The 18,381-nt window shown below is 40.2% G+C and overlaps 1 protein-coding gene across 1 annotated transcript; it reads right to left on the bottom strand.

Annotated features, from left to right (window-relative positions):
• Window positions 1-249: 249 nt before the first annotated feature.
• On the bottom strand, window positions 250-18,214 carry pan2 (poly(A) specific ribonuclease subunit PAN2). Its single transcript, XM_083520843.1, has 26 exons — window positions 17,953-18,214; window positions 17,516-17,783; window positions 15,000-15,169; window positions 14,796-14,916; window positions 13,569-13,646; window positions 12,900-13,170; window positions 12,387-12,732; window positions 12,195-12,291; window positions 11,488-11,607; window positions 10,817-10,936; window positions 10,383-10,511; window positions 10,075-10,271; window positions 9,207-9,355; window positions 8,976-9,079; window positions 7,944-8,042; window positions 7,376-7,458; window positions 6,475-6,616; window positions 6,241-6,378; window positions 5,696-5,755; window positions 5,507-5,597; window positions 5,261-5,418; window positions 3,674-3,817; window positions 3,306-3,485; window positions 3,100-3,193; window positions 2,732-2,932; window positions 250-1,874 (listed from the first exon to the last, which is right to left on the bottom strand). The coding sequence occupies exons 2-26, from the start codon at window positions 17,771-17,773 to the stop codon at window positions 1,840-1,842; spliced, it is 3,585 nt and encodes a 1,194-aa protein (XP_083376969.1). The 5' UTR covers window positions 17,774-17,783; window positions 17,953-18,214; the 3' UTR covers window positions 250-1,839.
• Window positions 18,215-18,381: the final 167 nt, after the last annotated feature.

Raw genomic sequence — 18,381 nt, 5'->3', positions numbered from 1 at the left:
AAACAAGGATTTACGTTCCCTTTTTTTCCTCCTTGGAAAGAAATAATCTTCGAATTAACTTGCCGGACAAAACCTAGTAGTGATTGAGATATTTTTTTATTTTATTGTCCTAAGATAAGCCTTTTCTTTAATGTGTTTTCCAGCGAATGAAAATCAAGACCTTTTGACCAATCAGAACAGGAAAACGGTCAACGATAATCTCAGCCAGGACTGGAAAATCGTGAGAGAAAAACAAAAGATGGAAAGATCTGCCTTTTTAAATCTTTTTTTTATTGTGTATAAACATTAGCTCGTCTCTTTCCTTTTTTTTTTTATACGTGCTTTATAAAAATCTAATAATGAAACCAAATCACCACAAATGTCAAAAAAATACATTTCAGCTGCCTTATTATCAAAGTGTACATCATGGTTACAAAATACAAAACACACACATGAGCTCGTTTGCCTTTGGTTTCCTGTACCCACATCAAAATTCAATATTTGAAAACAGGAAAATCAAAGCAATAAAAACAACGAGGCAAAAAAATCGATTCCTCTGGATGATGTAATCAGCATTCAGTCAGAAATACGTCGTCCGATCGCAAAAATATGTATGTAAAGCCAATTTAAAGGAGTCGTCACCGCCCATAATCTTTAAATCCAGACTGGATTTATAGATGCTTTTTTTTATTTATAAAAGTGGCCACTGGGTAAGTGTTGAGTTATTAAATGCAAATGTAAACAATTTGCAGTTTTGGCCCATTCGACTGTCACCGGTCATCAGTCCTGGATACAATTCCAATCCACCATGGAATTTACATTTCACATGTTTGGCAACCGCTTTAAAATCAAAGTCTTTTTTTAAAGAGATAAGAGCTGAAGGTCAAGCTAAATCGGCATCCTTCCATTTTTGTTAGCTACAATGGATAAATAAAGTCTACACAACCCTGTGATCCGACAAACAACAAAGAATATAAGCGTGATATGAGCCCACATTTAAGGAGCTATTGACCAGAATATATCCGGAGTCAATCTCTGATATTCTTCACATAGGCTATAGGGACGGGCGGCTATTTATTTTTTTTGGTAGAATTTTTTTCATTCACGCACACCAAAAGAAAAAAAAAAAAAAAGGATATATATTAAAGCCTATCCAAATCACCAACAAACCATGTGGGATGTTTTAATGAAAACAAGGCAGAATTTTTTTTGGCCAAGACAGCTCCTCCCCCACAGATGAAGCATGGTGGTGGTGGTATCATCATGCTATGGGGCTGCTTCTCTTCACTCTTCTCTGAGGCTTTAATCAAGATTGAGAGATCTAAGGATAGTGCTAACTACCAATCGATTTTGCCATAGATCCTGCAGGCTTCTGTTAGACAGATGTTAGAAGATAAAGATCTTCTAGCACAAAAACGACCCAAATTACATCCATCAATGAATAGGTTTCAATTTTATTATTGAAATGTTCTCACAATCAGATGGACAATTTCTGATCTAACATAAAAACAGGGGTGTGTAGACTCTTTTATATTCACTATACCACAATTTTGTAGTTCTGGCGATAACGTTTCGACAATCGCTTATTGTAAAGCGGAAATTTTCGTTAAACTGTTTCTTTAAACCAGTCTCAAAGAACCGATTCCAAATCCCGATTGTCTTCCTGAATGTTCACGTGTTCCCAAAATAGCTGGTATTAATCGGTGTTTGCTATTCCAGTGTTTGTAACAGCATGACGATGAGCATAGCGATAAAACCGGCTGGTTTTTTTTGTCAGTGGTATTCGAGGACTCCTGGATAGACGAGTGAAGAACATGAAGACTGTTGTGGCTGGAATGTTAAAAGGGAATTTCACTCCGATTATAAGCCGAGCACTGAGGGAAACACCGCAGTACCTGACAGAAGCATAAAAGAGATTTTGGATTGAGGTACAATCAGTTATACAGGAATAAGTCGAAAAAAAAACAGCAACCCCTAAAAGGCAATTATAGCAAATGATTTTCCTATGAGAGCAAATCATAATATACTTTACTCCTCTGATTACAATTGTATTTAATTATTAATGCATATCACATCGCACGTGTCACTCTATTGTTCCGGTTTTCACAGCTAGAAGCAGCTGTTCCCTCAGCAGCTTTTCTCAAAATCTCATTTTGTCATGTTACAGTGAAATCCTAAAGATTAATAAAAAAAAACACTGTAATATAGAACAATACAGTAATATAATGTAAGCTATATATTAGTAATATAGTATAATATAATAATACAATATAATATAGTAAAACGTAAGTAACTTGATTGGTTAATTTCTTGTTTTGTTTTTTTATTATTATCAGTTTATTTATTTATTATTATTATTATCTTTTTTTTTTTATGTATATTTGAAAACACACACAAACACCTGTATTACCCAAATGGGGTCTAACAAATGAAAACTATTTAATAAAATGTTTATCTATTTAATTTTAATCAATTGAATTTACGACAATTTAATTGATCACTGAATGTAATCAATATAATAAAAAAGATTATTGCATTTTTAAAAAAATAAAATATTATAAAATATTTTATTATTTAATAATATAATAATATTATATATATTATTTCACTAAGTGGGCATTTTATTTAAAATTGTTTTAAAAATAGGAACTGTTCAAATGTATATATGATAATCACAAAAAAAAAAACAAAGCAATTTCAGGTTCTGCATTTCTTTTTATATATATATAAATAGTGTGATTAGATTACATACCTTTGGGGCTTCCCTGGCTGTCTGAAGACTCTGACTCCGGCACTTTCCAGTCTAACTTACGTCCTTTTTCATAAACGCTCTTCAATACTTTCCGGAAATCTTCCTGCCCCCCACGGCTCACCTCTAAGTACTTCCTGTACAGCTGTAAAGCAGTGCGTGCGTCCTCTATACTGTCATGGGTCTCACTTTGAATATTTAAGTCTGAAACAAAATCCAAAAATAAATGAACTGGACTGAGGACATGATTTTTTTTAATTTGCTTTTGATATCTATAGCAAACACAAAAGATTTGGTGATAAATGTTGTTTTTCTGTATTTTGCTTTAACGGACACTGGATACGACAGACAGGACACTGGAAATCACCTACCCAGGAAATACCAGGCCAGGAAACGCAGGGAGATCATTCTTTTTCTGGGCATGTGGAAGAGGTAGACTGTGTCTATCACCTGGTCTTTCAGGACCTAAGCACAGGAAGCATGTTAATATGCAATAACAAAGCACTAAAACATCGCTGGCCAATTTACTGACATTACATTTGAAAACGTTACATTTGAAAAGTGCGTAAAAAATCACCAGAAGGTTTATGACTCGGAAGTCCTTTTGTAATCCGTGGCCAACGAAACGAACTCCCGTGTCGATAAGGAAGCGGAGTTTGAGGTATGTGGACTTGAGAGTGGTTAAATGCTTGGAGGAAATCTTGGCATCCAGGTCGCCAGGTTTGATTCCCGAGTACTGCGTCAAGTAATCAACCACCTAGAGCCAACGTTAGGGCACAGAGATTTAATTTATTTATTTTCAAATGAAATGTGTATTTATAGTACATATTCCAGACATGCTATAAACAAGCTGTCATTAAAAATAAGCTATAAATAAACTCAATCATGTAGTTTGAACACTAAATCCTTTTTTCGTAAACCCATAATATTCCCTAAATGTCTCACCTGCTCCTGTGTTGAGATGTAATCGTCAATAAAAGGAACCCCCTCGTTCGGCCCCTGTCCCCTCACACAAGTTATACGAGCCACAGACATCTGGCTCGGCTTTATGGTGGACTTGGTGCCGTCGCTTCTTAGCTCCGCCTCTTCCTGTTCAAACGCAAACGCATGTCAGCTAAAAGGGTTAATGCCTGAACATTTCAGAACGTGTTAATCAGGGTTCAAATCCTGGTCCAAATCTGAAGGTCAGGGGTTCAAGCCTCAGCTCTGCCAAGCTGCCACTGTTTGGTCCTTGAGCAAAAGGGACTATATCATGACCCCACATTCTAACAAGCTTTTTCATCTATGTGAAAAAAGAATTTCACTGTTCTTTAAAAGTAAAAGCCTCTAAACATGCACATGTGCAGTTTGCATGTGATGGTTGAAAGTCATGGTCATGGCTTTACTGCAGGAACATTTAAAGAAATATCGGAACCATCTCGATTTTGGACCCATAGGATGTGTCTATCTGTACTATGATTCCATATGAAGAAAAAATTGACTGAGGGATTGAAAAATCTGTTTGTGAGACCCCACAACAATGCAAAAGGATACAGGAAGACCAGTCATTTGATCATTTCCCATCCACAGAATGGCTCGTCCAAACCGAAAGGGAAAAAGCTTGTGTTAAACTTGATTAGAGTCATGTGATGCCACTATGTTTTTTCAGGTCGTTTTTATCAAAACACTATCTACACCCTTCCACTAGGGGGTGTAAGAGTACACAAATTCCACTGTTCGATACAGTTAGGGGGAAGAAACGGAAAACAGATAAATGTTGTTTTTGATTATTATTAACAAAAGTGAACAACAATTGAATTAAAAAAATAATTTAAGAAGAAATTTAAATAAAATATTTATCAAATAAAATGTAATAAATCAAATAGATGCCATGCACTTTTTTATTATATTGATTAAATTGAATAATTGATTAAATATACACAAATTCAATTGATTAAATAGAATTAAATAAATGGAAAATTGTAATTTAATTGTACATTTAATAGCCCCCATTTGGGTGACATTTTCCTAATATATGTTTATACTTATAGATATTTCAGAATACTTTAAGAAACACACAAGATAGTTAATTTATTCAATTTATTTATGAATGAAATTCCTTTGTTCAATCCTTCATTTATCCATTCGCTCCCATGTTCTGCGCAATTGTCAGGAATTTCTACTTTTATGAGAAATTCTTGAAGATTCACATTAAAAAGCGAAAGGATACGTATCGCTAGACTGTCGTAAAAAACCAAATCAAAAAACAAAAAAAAAAAAACACTTGCGAAGGCGGGAAAGGGCAGCGATTTCCTGTATGTGCAAAACGTATGTACGTGCACTTGTTTTTCTGGTACGAATCGTACCCGCTAGTAAAACGAGGATTTTATTCGATACACGTGTGCGTCGTACGGAAAGTGTACCGTTACGCCCTCTGTCTTCCACATACATCAGCTAAAAGATGCTTGTTTAATGTCGCTCTAATTGAAGAGTCCCTTCTACTCAACCTGCAGAAATAATTCAGCGCAATTATAGAGAAAACGTTTCACTGACCTGATTGAGCGTAACAAACTCCGCATCCAGTCCCACGAGGTCTCCAGCCTGAGGCATCTCGCTCACCATCAGAGGGATGAACGTGGCGTGACTCTTCCTCTGTTTGCGAGCCAGTGATGCTTCTGTCAGCAGCACATTGGCTTCGATTGGGTTTTTAACTGTGGAGTATTAAAAAGATAAACTGATTTCATTAACGAATATTGATCCCGGTCTGAAAGATTACGTTTTCAGGGTGAAAGATCTTACTGCACAGGTCATATTTTGTGTGGTAGTTCCTCTTGGCATAGTACACGATGGCTGGAACCTTCCAGCTTAAATCGAACTGAGCCGCTTCAGTCTGAGGGACACAAACCATTTATTGGAACTCACAGAAAAAAAAAAAGAAAAAAAGAAAAGAAATGGTACAACATTTCTATTTAGTGTGTAATGCTTTACCTTATCAATCGTCTCAATCAGGAAGTCATTAAACAGGTACCATTGCTGATGTGTGACCCCCTGTTCAGGAACAAAAGCTTTTAGTGCCTCTGACATACATAAATTCTTCCTACCAAGAAAGTCAAAAGAAAACGGACACCCAACCTGCACACCCATATTTTCCCATTCCAAAACCGTGAACATATTTTTTTGCTGTTATAATAATCTCCCACTTTTATGGGAAGGCTTTCAAGTAGATTTTGGAATGTGTTTGGAGTGCTTTTTTTGTGCTGCTTAAGACACAACAGGATTTGTGAGATTACGATGTGATGTTGGCTGAGGAGGTCTGGGGTGTCCTTGGTGCTCCAGTTCATGCGGGGTTGAGGCCAGGTTTCTCTGCAGATTACTTCCGCATCAACCTTGGCAAAGAATGTCTTTATGGAGCTAGCTTAGTGGTAAATGTTCTTCCAAATGGATTGAAGAAGAACCGCATATGGGGGTCACGGTCAGGAAGTCCATAGCCTCATGAAGTAACATATTAAGAAAGAAACGAATAGTAAGGTAACCTCTTTTCTCTGGTGGTACGTCTCTCCCACTTTGATATGAGCCACCAGGTTTCCGCCTGTTCGTGGGTCTAGAATGTGAGGCACCGTGACCACCAGGTCATAAACAGCAGCTCCCTCGGACTCGTCCTCTGGACTTAACTACAACACAAAAACACGAGACGCATCAATACTAATGCTGACTGTATATACGCTCGTGTCGTATGACACTCGGTGAGGGTTGTAGAACTTCCTCACCTCGTCAGTCTCGCCCCAGCTGCACACCTCAAGACCGTGCGTCTTACTGACGCACATCTTTAGACTCTGTGGAATCCACACGTGCCTCAGGTCTTCGGCTCGTGTGTCAAAAGTCAAACCTTCTGCGCTGTAGGCCTCGTCCCTGTTCACATCAACGTTAGAAGCACATCGTATTAATAATCATGGATTCCACTCAGTATAATATCTTCATGAATGGGAATTTGGCTGCCAATCAAAGCTCATAAGCAATTAATCATTTTTTTCAAATCTAGGTATGTGGATTTTATTTTACAGCCTCTCCACAGAGAAATGCTGAAACTCCTTCAGCGTGACCATCAGGTTCTTGGTCACCTTCCTGACTATGGTTCTTCTGCCCTGATCACTCAATTTGGCCAGGCGGCTCCGCTCTAGGAAGAATCCTGGTGGTTCCAAACAATGTTTCTGTTCCTTTCCCCAGATCTGTGCCTCGATATGATCCTGTCTCGAAGGTGTACAGACAATTCTTTGGACTTCATGGTTTGGTTTGTGCTCTGATATGCAATAACTGTGTGACCTCATATAGACAGGTGTGTGTGCATTTCCAAATCATGTCCAATCAACTGACGACCACAGGTGGACTCTAATCAAGTTGTAGAAACATCTCAGTGGAAACACGATGCACCTGAGCTCAACTGAGTGTCGTGGCAAACGCTGTGAATAATTACGTAACAATGTTTTATTTTGAATTTGCAAAGGTTTCAAAACGCACCCCTTTTACAATGCTATTATGTTGGTTTTGTTTGTAGAATTTTAAAGAAAATAATGAGTTTGATCCATTTTGGAAAAAAAGTGTCGTGCTGTGAATATTTTCCAGATGCACTGTATGTAGTAGGATATTAGGTGCAGTGTGTTTCAGTATTACTCTAAACACCACCCCGTAGGAAGAGGCTCTTTGGGCTTCGGTGGCTCTGCAGCTTCTTTCTTCAATGCCTTGTTAAAGGAGTACTGCAGAAAAGAAAAAAAAATAATAAATGTACAAAGTGGTAGCATATTTTACCAATAAACATCCATTCGATAAATCTGAGGAGTGCTCAATGTCTGATTTCACATAGGAATACTTGTAGGGATTTCTCCCAATAAGTAAATATAAAGCCCATTATGATAATTCTGTAAATAAAAAATGTAAATCCTCTCTGCAGTGTGGCCTTTCTGCACTCGTTTATTTATTTTATACACATTGCCTTTCATTTAAACTTTAAAAATTAAAAAAATAGTTGCACTAAGGGTCCCTAACCACCGGCCCGTGGGCCGAAACCGGGCCATGGATCATTTGGTGCAGAGGGAATTAGAGCCTTTTTTTAATTTCAATTTTTTTTTATGCTGCTACACTTTCCATTTCAATCAATATATATTATGAAATGAATAAATAATTAATTTCCCTAGGGCAATAATATTTACAAAGTATTTACTGATATGGTAGGAAAGCTCACCTCAGCTTGGGCTTTCCAGAACTCTGCTTCTTTCACACTGTTCACCTCACAGTTTACAACCAACACATCAGGCAGAGAGCGAATGTTCCGTGTCTGCACCTGCACACACACACACACACACACACACACACACACACACACACACACACACACACACACACACACGGTTTAAGTTTAAGGCTTGTTTTATTTCTCAGAAGTAACGATGAAACTTCTTATTAATTAAAAGAGGTTCCTTTTGTTTCTTACATTATGGTCGATATTATTATTAGCTATTATATTATCATATTTCCTTCAGCAGCTTCTTCTGTATTGCTCATTAAGTTAATAACCCAGAAATATTAGGTTACTTAGACAATGTAATACGTATGATTTTCTTTTGACTGGTACACAAGTCCGACATTGTAGTCTACTTGAAGAACCTTCAACAAATCCATATATTTTTCAATTATGATAACCAAATGCAGTTGTTTTTTTAGAAACTATACCATATTAGGAAGAATTTTTTCTTTGTTGAACTTCTGATGTGGTTAAGGCTCAGAGTTACTGATATCATAAGGTTGGGGGTTCAAGCCCCAACACTGGCAAGCTGCCAATTGTGGGCTCTTGAGCAAGACCCTTAACCCTATCTGCTCCAGGGGTTCCTGACAAACTGGAATATGCAAAAAAAACCTTGGTGGAAGTTAGCTGGTTAATGATTTGAATTACTGATCGAAAGGTAGAAGGTTCAGATCCCAGTATCGCCCAAAGCTTCCACTTTAGGCCCTAAACCGTCTGTGCTCCAGGGGGCGCTGTTTTATGGCTGACCCTGTGATTCCGACATTGTTTGGCTACCCGAAGGAATAATTTCGCCGTGCTGTGATGTACATGTGAGAAGTATAAAGCAACTTTACTTTTAACAATTGGAATTGATAATCCAACAGGATCCAACAGGACCGTCACATGGAAGTTGATACAGTTCGAAACAGGCTGCATACAAACGGGTGAGGAACAAACAAAAAAAAGTTAAAGCGATAAGTTAAAGAAACTTACGGTCGGCTGATATTTTTCACAGTTTTCACACCAGGCCTGTGTGCTCTGCTCTAAACAAATGCTCTTCTTCAGGATTTCAGCAAAGTCATATTCCGGGACCTTTTCTGTGTGTTAAATAAATAAAAGACGTTATGAGCCTACGATACGAGTTAATGAACTGTCATTTTTTATGATGCCCTAATGAATGTCTGGTTGATGCATGTGTAGGTGTGTGTGTATGTGATGTGTTACCATGGGAACTCTGCTCAGGATAGTGCATGGTGAAGAGCAGGGTGAGTGAGGAGCGAACCGTCTCCTTCCCGCAGCGACAGAGACTGCTGTTCTCCACCTCGCAGCCGAACAGCCTGCCGATCACAGACTCCCCCGAGGAACCCAGCGTACTGCAAATACACACATGCAGATTGGGCTTAATTGTTGACATTTATTTTTGCCATTTAAGATCATCAATACCAACAGAAAAGCTAAAGCATCAAAGAATTCTAATAGACGGTGATTTTCTGTAGAAGGATTAGACTTTAGGCATCGGTGCTTTGGCGTGAACGTTAAAGATTTCATCAACTTTAAGAAGTGTGTATCGTTTTTAACATATTTGCATCGGTATAAAAAGTTTTATTTATATATAATTGTTTCTAGATACTTTTATTATTTATAAAGGATAATTCTGACCAATATTTGATATGTAGATCGATTTCTCCTCGCTAAACCGTTTCTCGAGCGCGTTCTCTCAGCACCGCTGCTGCTACACGAAATTGACATACCACTACAGTGACCGAAGAGTCCTGAGAGTCGCATAGAATACAGATTAACATGGCAGAGGTAGAGCTGCGTCTTCCTGGAGACACAACAGGCAAATAATGTCTGGTTTTATTTCATTTGTTTTTTGCACTACAAAGACTTATAATGATCTCATTTTTACAACCGACCAGTTGAGGGTTGAGGGTCTTGCTCAAGGACCCAGCCATGGCAGCGTAGTTGTTCTGGGATTTGAACTCACAACCTTCTGATCAGAGGTACAACATATAAACCACTGACCTACCCCTTCTCCCCTGGTGAATGAAGCAGGATGTTCATGGTGCATGTCTATGAATGAGCCTCTCACCTGCTGGTCCCTCTGTATGCCTGAGGTCCTTCCTGCTCCTGTGTTTCCTGGTGCAGCTGTGTGAGGATGAAGCAGTTCCAGCTCTGGATTAGACGTCCCAGCCTGGCCTTCCCTGTCTGCTCATCAGAATCAGCCAGGATCAAACCGAGAGCTGAGGCTTCAGGAATTGTCCGGAACGCCCGCAGGAAATTACTGGCCTGGAGGGAACATCAACAGCATTATTTTCGAGTACTACTAATAGGAGTGAACACAAGCAAAGTTCCTCAATTATTTTACATCATATCTCATAGTTCATCATTAGCCAGTACCTGGCAGGGGTCTCCTCTGCTCAGATCCAGCATATGAAAGAGAAAGCCGAGCTCACAGGCCAAACAGAACTCCTTTTGGCACAGGTGATTCTGCACCAGGCAGCGAATTGGCTCCAGGAAATACAACACCTTGCCAGAAGAGAGAAAGGTGATGTTTAACAAAGGTGAGGAGGATAAATCTCAGAAAAACCTGTAAATTTTTAAGATATATATATATACACACACACACACACACACACACACACACACACACACACACTTGTGTAATCTTATACTAATATTTATATTAGTTTGATGATCTGAAACATTAAAGTGTGACAAACATGCAAAATAAGAAATCACGAAGGGGGCAAACACATTTTCACACCACTGTATATAAACAAAAAAGACCACAACTTGAAACAAGTTGCATGTTTAAGCGTCCGTGTTCCTACCTGGATCATGCAGTTACAGTAAGCGTTGGGTATATGAGGCTCCAAACCAGCAAACAGAGTCCTGTTATAATGCTTGAAGTCAAAGTCCTCAAGCCCAAGTTTGGAGTATTTGATGGTGACCTGATGGAGATACAGAAACATTTTCCTGTCACATAAAAAGCTTTCTCTAGTGTGTGTTTTCCCAAAACTCAAGCACTTCGAACATTTTGTGTAAATCCTGCTTTAACTTATGAAAACCTCCAGAGCTCATCAGTAAGCTGAAGTACACTGATTAGGTATAACATTTTCACCACCTGCCTAATATTGAGTTGGTCCCCCTTTTGCTTCCAAAACAGTCCTGACCCTTCAAGCATCAACAGCATTAACTTTTTCAGCAGTTTGAGCAACAGGAGCTCGTCTGTTGGATCGGACCACACGGACCAGCTTTCTCTCCTCACGTGCATCCATGAGCCTGTGACCCTGTCGCCGGTTCACCACTGATCCTTCCTTGAAACACTTTTAATAGATTCTGACCACTGCAGACAGAAACATCTTACAAGAGCTGCAGTTTTGGAGACGCTCTGACCCAGTCCTCTAGACGTCCCAATTTGTCAAACTCGCTCAAATCCTTGCACTCGCCCTTTTTTCCTGCTTCTAACATCAAACTTTGAGGACGTGATGCACATCAATACCTTCCTGTACTTTTTTGGCACCATGTAAAGGTGAGGCTCCTCATCTCTTCCAATTGGAGATTCTGGAACCTGGTTGTAGTTGTCATACTCCAGCTCCACCTCCTTTATCTTATAAGGAACCTGACAGAACAGAAACATGTGGAACATGTTCAAGACGCAAAGAAAACATTTATAAATATCGCCTTACAGTGCTTATTTACTGTTCGATGTTTTAAAACCGATAGTTACAATACTGTAAGGACACCACCATCTCCATGGACATCAAGTTGAATTATTTCAGGTCGGTCTTTATTAACGGTGCGTTACAGCATTATATTTTAAATTCTCTCGATTTAAAAAAAAAATAAAAATATCACGATGCATCGTTTCTTACACATTTGCATCAGTAAAAAACAATGTAGTTATATATAATTATTAGTAGATGCTCTATTTACCAAAATTACCAATATTTGATATCTAGATCGATTTCTCCTTCGCTAAACTGTTTCTCGGACGCGTTCTCTCAGCACCGCTGCTGCTACGTTAATACGTAGGAACACTACGGAGACCGAGTCGTGTCCTGAAAGTCACATAGAATACAGATTAACATTTTTGAAAGTGTTTGGCCCCCTACTTAGACCCAGTATTTAATCTTGGCCTCCTTCTATGACCGAGTTTGAGACCGTGGACTAAATGTTTCAGGTGGTGATGATTCTATAGTGCGGTACCTGGTTTCTGGGGCGTGTGCGAGGATTCGGAGCGTATCCGATAAACCCGACAGTCTTCATCGTTCTCAGAATCTCTGGATCCACGGGAGGTGCACGCCTGTAATAGATGGGAAAGTGATGTAATGTACGGCGCAAAAAAAAAAGCAGACAGTAGAGGGCAAAAGTGTACAGCAAACGACAACCAGCTGCTACCTGGGGTTGGGAGTGACTAGGTTGCTGAGCCAGTCTGACAGCAGAGGTTCCGTGCTGGTGAGAGGCATTGGCACCAGAGAGAGTGGCACCAGCTCATGGTTCCAGTCCAGCTGGGGAAGTGAGTCTACATGACAAGGTAGTGCCAGGTCCGTCTCTCTGGAGTAGTCGTTGTAGGAGACATCTGGGGCGCTGGACCACAGGTGCACGCAGCCACCCGAGTCTCCGAATGCCAGCGCCTGCTTACTGCTCGACACGTCGAAGCTCATTAGCAGCTGCCCCACTGTATTCACGTGGAAAATATCGGCCAGGTTGGCCAGACCTGTGGGCTCGCAGAACTGACACTGACCTGCAGGGGGCGCCAGGAGAGCATCATTATCATATTAACTTTATTAGCGTTTCAATAACAACCTGAAGAATAAAAAAACATAAGGAAAGAGATTAAATATATGCAATGTGCAAAAGTGACCACTAGGGTGTCTCCTGCACAGGAAACTGCGTTGAGCAAAGATATACCTGACTGGGAGATAATGGCCAGGCGGGACGTGTAAGTAGGGATGAAGCGGAGAAACAGCGGATCCACATGCACCTGCAGAGGGGTGACGGCTCGCATCATGCGCAGGTCGTACACCATTAGGAAGCGGTCGCACGACAGTCCGTTGAGCCCTCGGCTTGAGAAACCACACGCCGCCAGCAGGTTGCCGTGCACGTCAAAATCAGAAAGGCTGCCCGAGTACGCGTCAAACTCGTGCTCTATTTTAAAGGTGCGCAGATCTCGCAAGGACACCTGTAGTATCGCGAGACAGAAGCGGCGCAGTGAAAAGTTTGGGAGTTTTGATGAGCAAACACAGAACACACCTCATGTTCTCAACCCACTATTGTCAACAAAAAAGAGCAACAATAACAGCGTTCTTAAGCTTTAACTACTGAAAAATAAAAAAAGTTTCCACCTTTTTCTTTTCAATACATGGCCCATATTTCTTAATTTGAAACTTTCCAGACTTTCTCTGACCAACTTTCTTGCTAATCTTTAAAAGGTTATGAACCGTGTCACAAACCTGAACATAAAAAAAAAAAAAGATTCTTGGAAAGTCCACGCGTTCAGAGGCGTGCCCATGAAGATGTCCCTTCACAAATTTTCTCACAGTGACATACAGACACATCCTGTTTCTCTTTTCCTCTCACCTTTCCAGACGTATGTCCACAGAAGAAGAAACGATTGGACTGCCTCATGATGGCCACGCCAGGGATGTCCACGGTGAACTACATCACGACACAGCACAAAGAGAAAAGGCAAATCAAAACAACTTCATTACTGTAAGAAGCTTGTTCAAAAGAGATGGTTTAGGGGTGAGCTGGACCGCAGAGTGAAGGCAAAAGGGCCAACAAGTGCCAAGCATCTCTCGGGGAACTCCTTCAAGACTGTTGGAAGACCATTTCAGGTGACTACCTCTTAAAGCTCATCAAGAGAATGCCAAGAGTGTGCAAAGCAGTAATCAAAGCAAAAGGTGGCTACTTTGAAGAACCTAGAATATGACATTTTTCAGTTGTTTCACACTTTTTTGTTATGTATATAATTCCATATATAATTCCACATGTGTTCATTCATAGTTTTGATGCCTTCAGTGTGAATCTACAATTTTCATAGTCATGAAAATAAAGAAAACTCTTTGAATGAGAAGGTGTTTCCAAACTTTTGGTCTGTACTGTATATATATAAAATTTTATTTATTTATTTATTTTATTTATTTCACGCATTCAAGTCTTTTTGTTTTGCCGTGTATATATATTTAAATTTTTCTATATTTTTATAATCTAAGTAACTGTAAAGCAGTAATAGAAATGGACGAAAATAACATGCCGTTCTTTTTGCATAAAAGTCAGTTTAGTAAAAAATAAATAAAATAAAATAAAATCCACTTTTTATATTAAATGTAAAAAAAAATTCCTATATTTATGACGTGACCAATTAAATTGCCAATTAAAATTTTTTAATCCTGGATTTTTTTTTTTTTTTAATATATATTTAGTAGTTTTGATCAGAGGTTGATTCAAGGTAAAAAACTATTGATCCGATATATTTTTACAGCCGTTTAACTTACTGTACTTTAAATGCCAGAGCAACAGATGAGACACTAATTTTGCAGACAGAGAATCACTGACGTAGCAAATTTTTTTCAAATCAGGTTTTCCAAAACATATGTCAAATTAGGTTTCTCCACCGAGAATCGTTCCATAACCTGAGACACATGGATATTTTTGGGTGAAAGAAATCATCTGGTGGATGATTTCTTTCATCTGGTGGATGAACGTTGTTCTGCGTGTAGAACCCAATCCATGCATTTTTACCAAACTACACAATATGCATCTTCTTTAGGACAATACACATTTTTTTTAAACTGGTAATCTCACTTTCTGAGTTTCCTGCACGGTGTTCAGATCCACCTCGGTCACATAGTTCTGCAAGCCTCCCAGCAGCAGCGTGTTATTGTCAGTAAGAAGCAAACTGTGCATGTCAGCGCCCTCCTCCATTCTGGAGCACATAAACACACATGGATATATTATACCAATCATGAAGTAACATCCGTCTCACTTTTCGATGTTGTTTTAACTCACGGGTAGTCGAACATGACAAGGCCGCCTCGTGTAAGGCACTTGAGGTTACTCTTAGTCAGAAACAGGACGCCGGTGTCCATGCTCTGAATGTGGCGGATGTCATCAGCCTGGTGCACCTGGATAGAGGAGTAACGTCCCATTGTTGGCCCGAAAAAGGAGCTTGCATGTCCCTGCAATGGGAGAGAAAAAGAATGAGGCTATAAAGGTGAATTAAACTGGAAAGCATGACTATAAAACTATAAATGCGTTTCGAAATGTATCATTTTGAACAAAAGTAAATACTGTAACAGTTGCATTTTTCCGAGATAAAGCTGAATTACAAAAAAAATAATTAAATTATAATTAGCACCCTTTTAAATTATTTACCTGTTTTTCTGCTGAAGTTTAAGATACAGTTTAACCTTGTTTATATCAGCTATAAGGGGTGACAATAGGAACCTTGCCCAGGATTCCAAAAGGCTAGAAACAGCCGTGATTACGCAGGATGTGGCAGAAACGAGAGAGAGAGAGAGAGAGAGAGAGAGAGAGAGAGAGAGAGAGAGAGAGAGAGAGAAAGAGAGTTAGAGAGAGAGAAGGGGGGTGAGAGAGAGAGTAGGGGAGGAGAGAGAGATTTAGAGAGAGAGGGATAGAGAAAAGGGGAGAGAGAGGGAGAGAGAGAGAAAGAGAGAGAGAGGGAGAGAAGGGGGAGAGAGAAAGGGAGAGAGAGATCGGTCAGAGATTATTGCGTGTATGGGGATGTGTGTTGGAAAGCGGAGGTTGCCAGGTAAAGGCACGCTAATCCGCAAATGTGCGCGTTGGCGACGGGGAAAGATGCGCGTTACCGCGAGTGGGTGTGTGTCCCTGAGTGAGTAGGAGGAAAATGAAAGCGGCAGGGAAAAAGTGAATGAAAAATAAAAGGTGAGATCTGGTACAGTTTTGTCATATAGTGGACTGCCTAAACTGAGATCTTTTTTGTTTTGTTTTTTGTTCAGCAAACTGTTTTTAGAAAGTGTGTGTCCACACATGCAATTATTTAAAAGTTCATTTATTTCAGTAATTCAACTCAAATTGTGAAACTCGTGTATTAAATAAATTCAGTGCACACACACACATACACACTGGAGTAGTTTAAGTCTTCGGTTATTTTAATTGTGGTGATTTCGCTCACATTTAACAAAAACCCACCAATTCACTCTCTCAAGAAATTACTTCATAAGACCAATCAAAAAAACATTTTTAGTGAATTGTTGGTCTTCTGGAAAGTATGTTCATTTACTGTGTATGTACTCAGTACGTCGGGGCTTCTTTTGGTTTAATTACTGCCCCAATTCGGTGTGGCATGGAGGTGAACCGTCTGCGGCACGGAGGTGAACCATCTGCGGCACGGAGGTGATCAGTCTGCGGCACGGAGGTGATCAGTCTGCGGCACGGAGGTGAACCGTCTGCGGCACGGAGGTGAACCGTCTGCGGCACGGAGGTGAACCGTCTGCGGCACGGAGGTGAACCGTCTGCGGCACGGAGGTGAACCGTCTGCGGCACGGAGGTGAACCGTCTGCTGAGGTGGTGTAAAAGCCCAGGTTTCTTTGACAGTGGCCTTCAGCTCAGCTCCATTTTTTGTTCCTCACTTGCCTCTTGACAATAACCAGATAAATTCTCCAAAGAGTTCAGGTCTGGTGAGTTTGCCGGCCAGTGAAGCACAACAACACCATGGTATATGGAATACGACAACTGTAGCCAAATTCCCAGAGCTTTTATAATTATTTGTTGTGCATATATTTACATATTTATCTGCACTTGACAGATTAACTACACTTGCTATTTGCACTTCTGTACTTATTGTGTACCTGTACTAAGTATTTAAAATAAACATCTATCTATCCATCCATCTATCCATCTGGCTGGCTCTCTATCTACTTGCCTATCTATTTATCTGTCTGAATGTCCACCTGTCTATCTATTTGTCTAACTGTCTAGCTCTATCCATCCATCTATCTATCCAGCTATCCATCTATCTATCTATCTATCTATCTATCTATCTATCTATCTATCTATCTATCTATCTATCTATCCACTTGCCTATCCATCCATCCATCCATCCATCCATCCATCCATCTGGCTGGCTCTCTTTCTACTTGCCTATCTATTTATCTGTCTGAATGTCCACCTGTCTATCTATTTGTCTAACTCTATCCATCCATCCATCCATCTATCTATCTTTCTATCTGTCTATCGATCGATCTATCTGGCTCTCTATCTACTTGCCTGCCTATCCATCCATCCATCTATCCATCCATCCATCCATCCGGCTGGCTGGCTCTCTATCTACTTGCCTATCTATCTATTTGTCTATATCTGTCTATCTATCTGTCTATCTAGCCATCCATCCTATGTGAAATAACTCTCTTTAGGCCATGTACAGTAAAATGAAGCACATGTAAACAGTGTAAAACCCTGAGTCAGGATTTATTACTATTAGTGGACATTAACTCTGCTCTTGCCGTGTTCCGGATGTGCACGGTTCGGTCTCAGTTACCCACCCGGTGGTTCCCGATCCACAGCAGCTCTTCGTGCATGTCGAAGTGGGTCGCTGTGACCGGAACTCCGACCTCGGACGCCACGCTGTGCAGCTCGGAGTACATTCCCTCGGCCACTGGCACGGCCATGGCGTCTGGGTCCATCTCCACGGCCTGCAGCAGCGCCGGGTCCAGAGTCGAGTCCAGCCCGGGCTCCATGCCTCCGTGCAGGCCGGCCGCGTACTCACCCAGTCCCGGGTCCAGACTGTCGAAGTTCATCATGAGGGCGGTTCTGCCGGGGGGGGGGTACAGAAGTATAGTAACACTGAACATATCCTATACAACATTAGCATTAGCATTTACAAAGTGCAGCGCATAAACCGTTTTTCTCAAACCGAAACTAACCAAATGATCGAATAAAAATGCGAAAATAAATCTATTTAAAATAATAACTTCCATACCCGGTCAGTGAGTGACCATTCTTCCACAATAGAGTCGAGATTAGCCCAGCTAGCTCCTATACACACATCCTCCAACCATTCAAAACCAAAACACACTCCGGTTCAATACTAAACCTACACACGCTCCCTAGATAAGTGAGTGCCCTACATGCGTCGATAAGGCAGTGCCCTACATAGTGCACTCTATATACAAGAGGGTGTTTATTAGGATTCGGCCCTGAGCTCCAGGAGAGGTGGCTCTGTTCCTGGTTCAGCTGACAGAAGGACAGGTAAGGGTGCAGTGTCCCATTTACACACCTGCACTGCACTACATTATCATGAATTATATCCTATGTAGTGCACTTATATACAAAATAAGAAGGGGTTTGGGATACAGCTATTCTAAATGCAATCTTGCAACATTTTTCCAATAATAATAATAATAATTTG

Source organism: Silurus aristotelis, assembly GCF_946808225.1.
Source record: "Silurus aristotelis genome assembly, chromosome: 19".
Taxonomy (NCBI): domain Eukaryota; kingdom Metazoa; phylum Chordata; class Actinopteri; order Siluriformes; family Siluridae; genus Silurus; species Silurus aristotelis.
This window is presented reverse-complemented; position numbering and strand designations above follow the sequence as displayed.

Coding starts and splice junctions, on each gene's coding strand:
- pan2 (XM_083520843.1), bottom strand. CDS start 17,773: ATGATGAACTTCGACAGTCTGGACCCGGGACTGGGTGAGTACGCGGCC. Junction 10,937..11,487: donor TGCCAAAAAAGTACAGGAAG/GTATTGATGTGC, acceptor TATCTCCATCAG/GTCACCATCAAATACTCCAA. Junction 6,617..7,375: donor CCTACGGGGTGGTGTTTAGA/GTAATACTGAAA, acceptor TGATGTGAACAG/GGACGAGGCCTACAGCGCAG.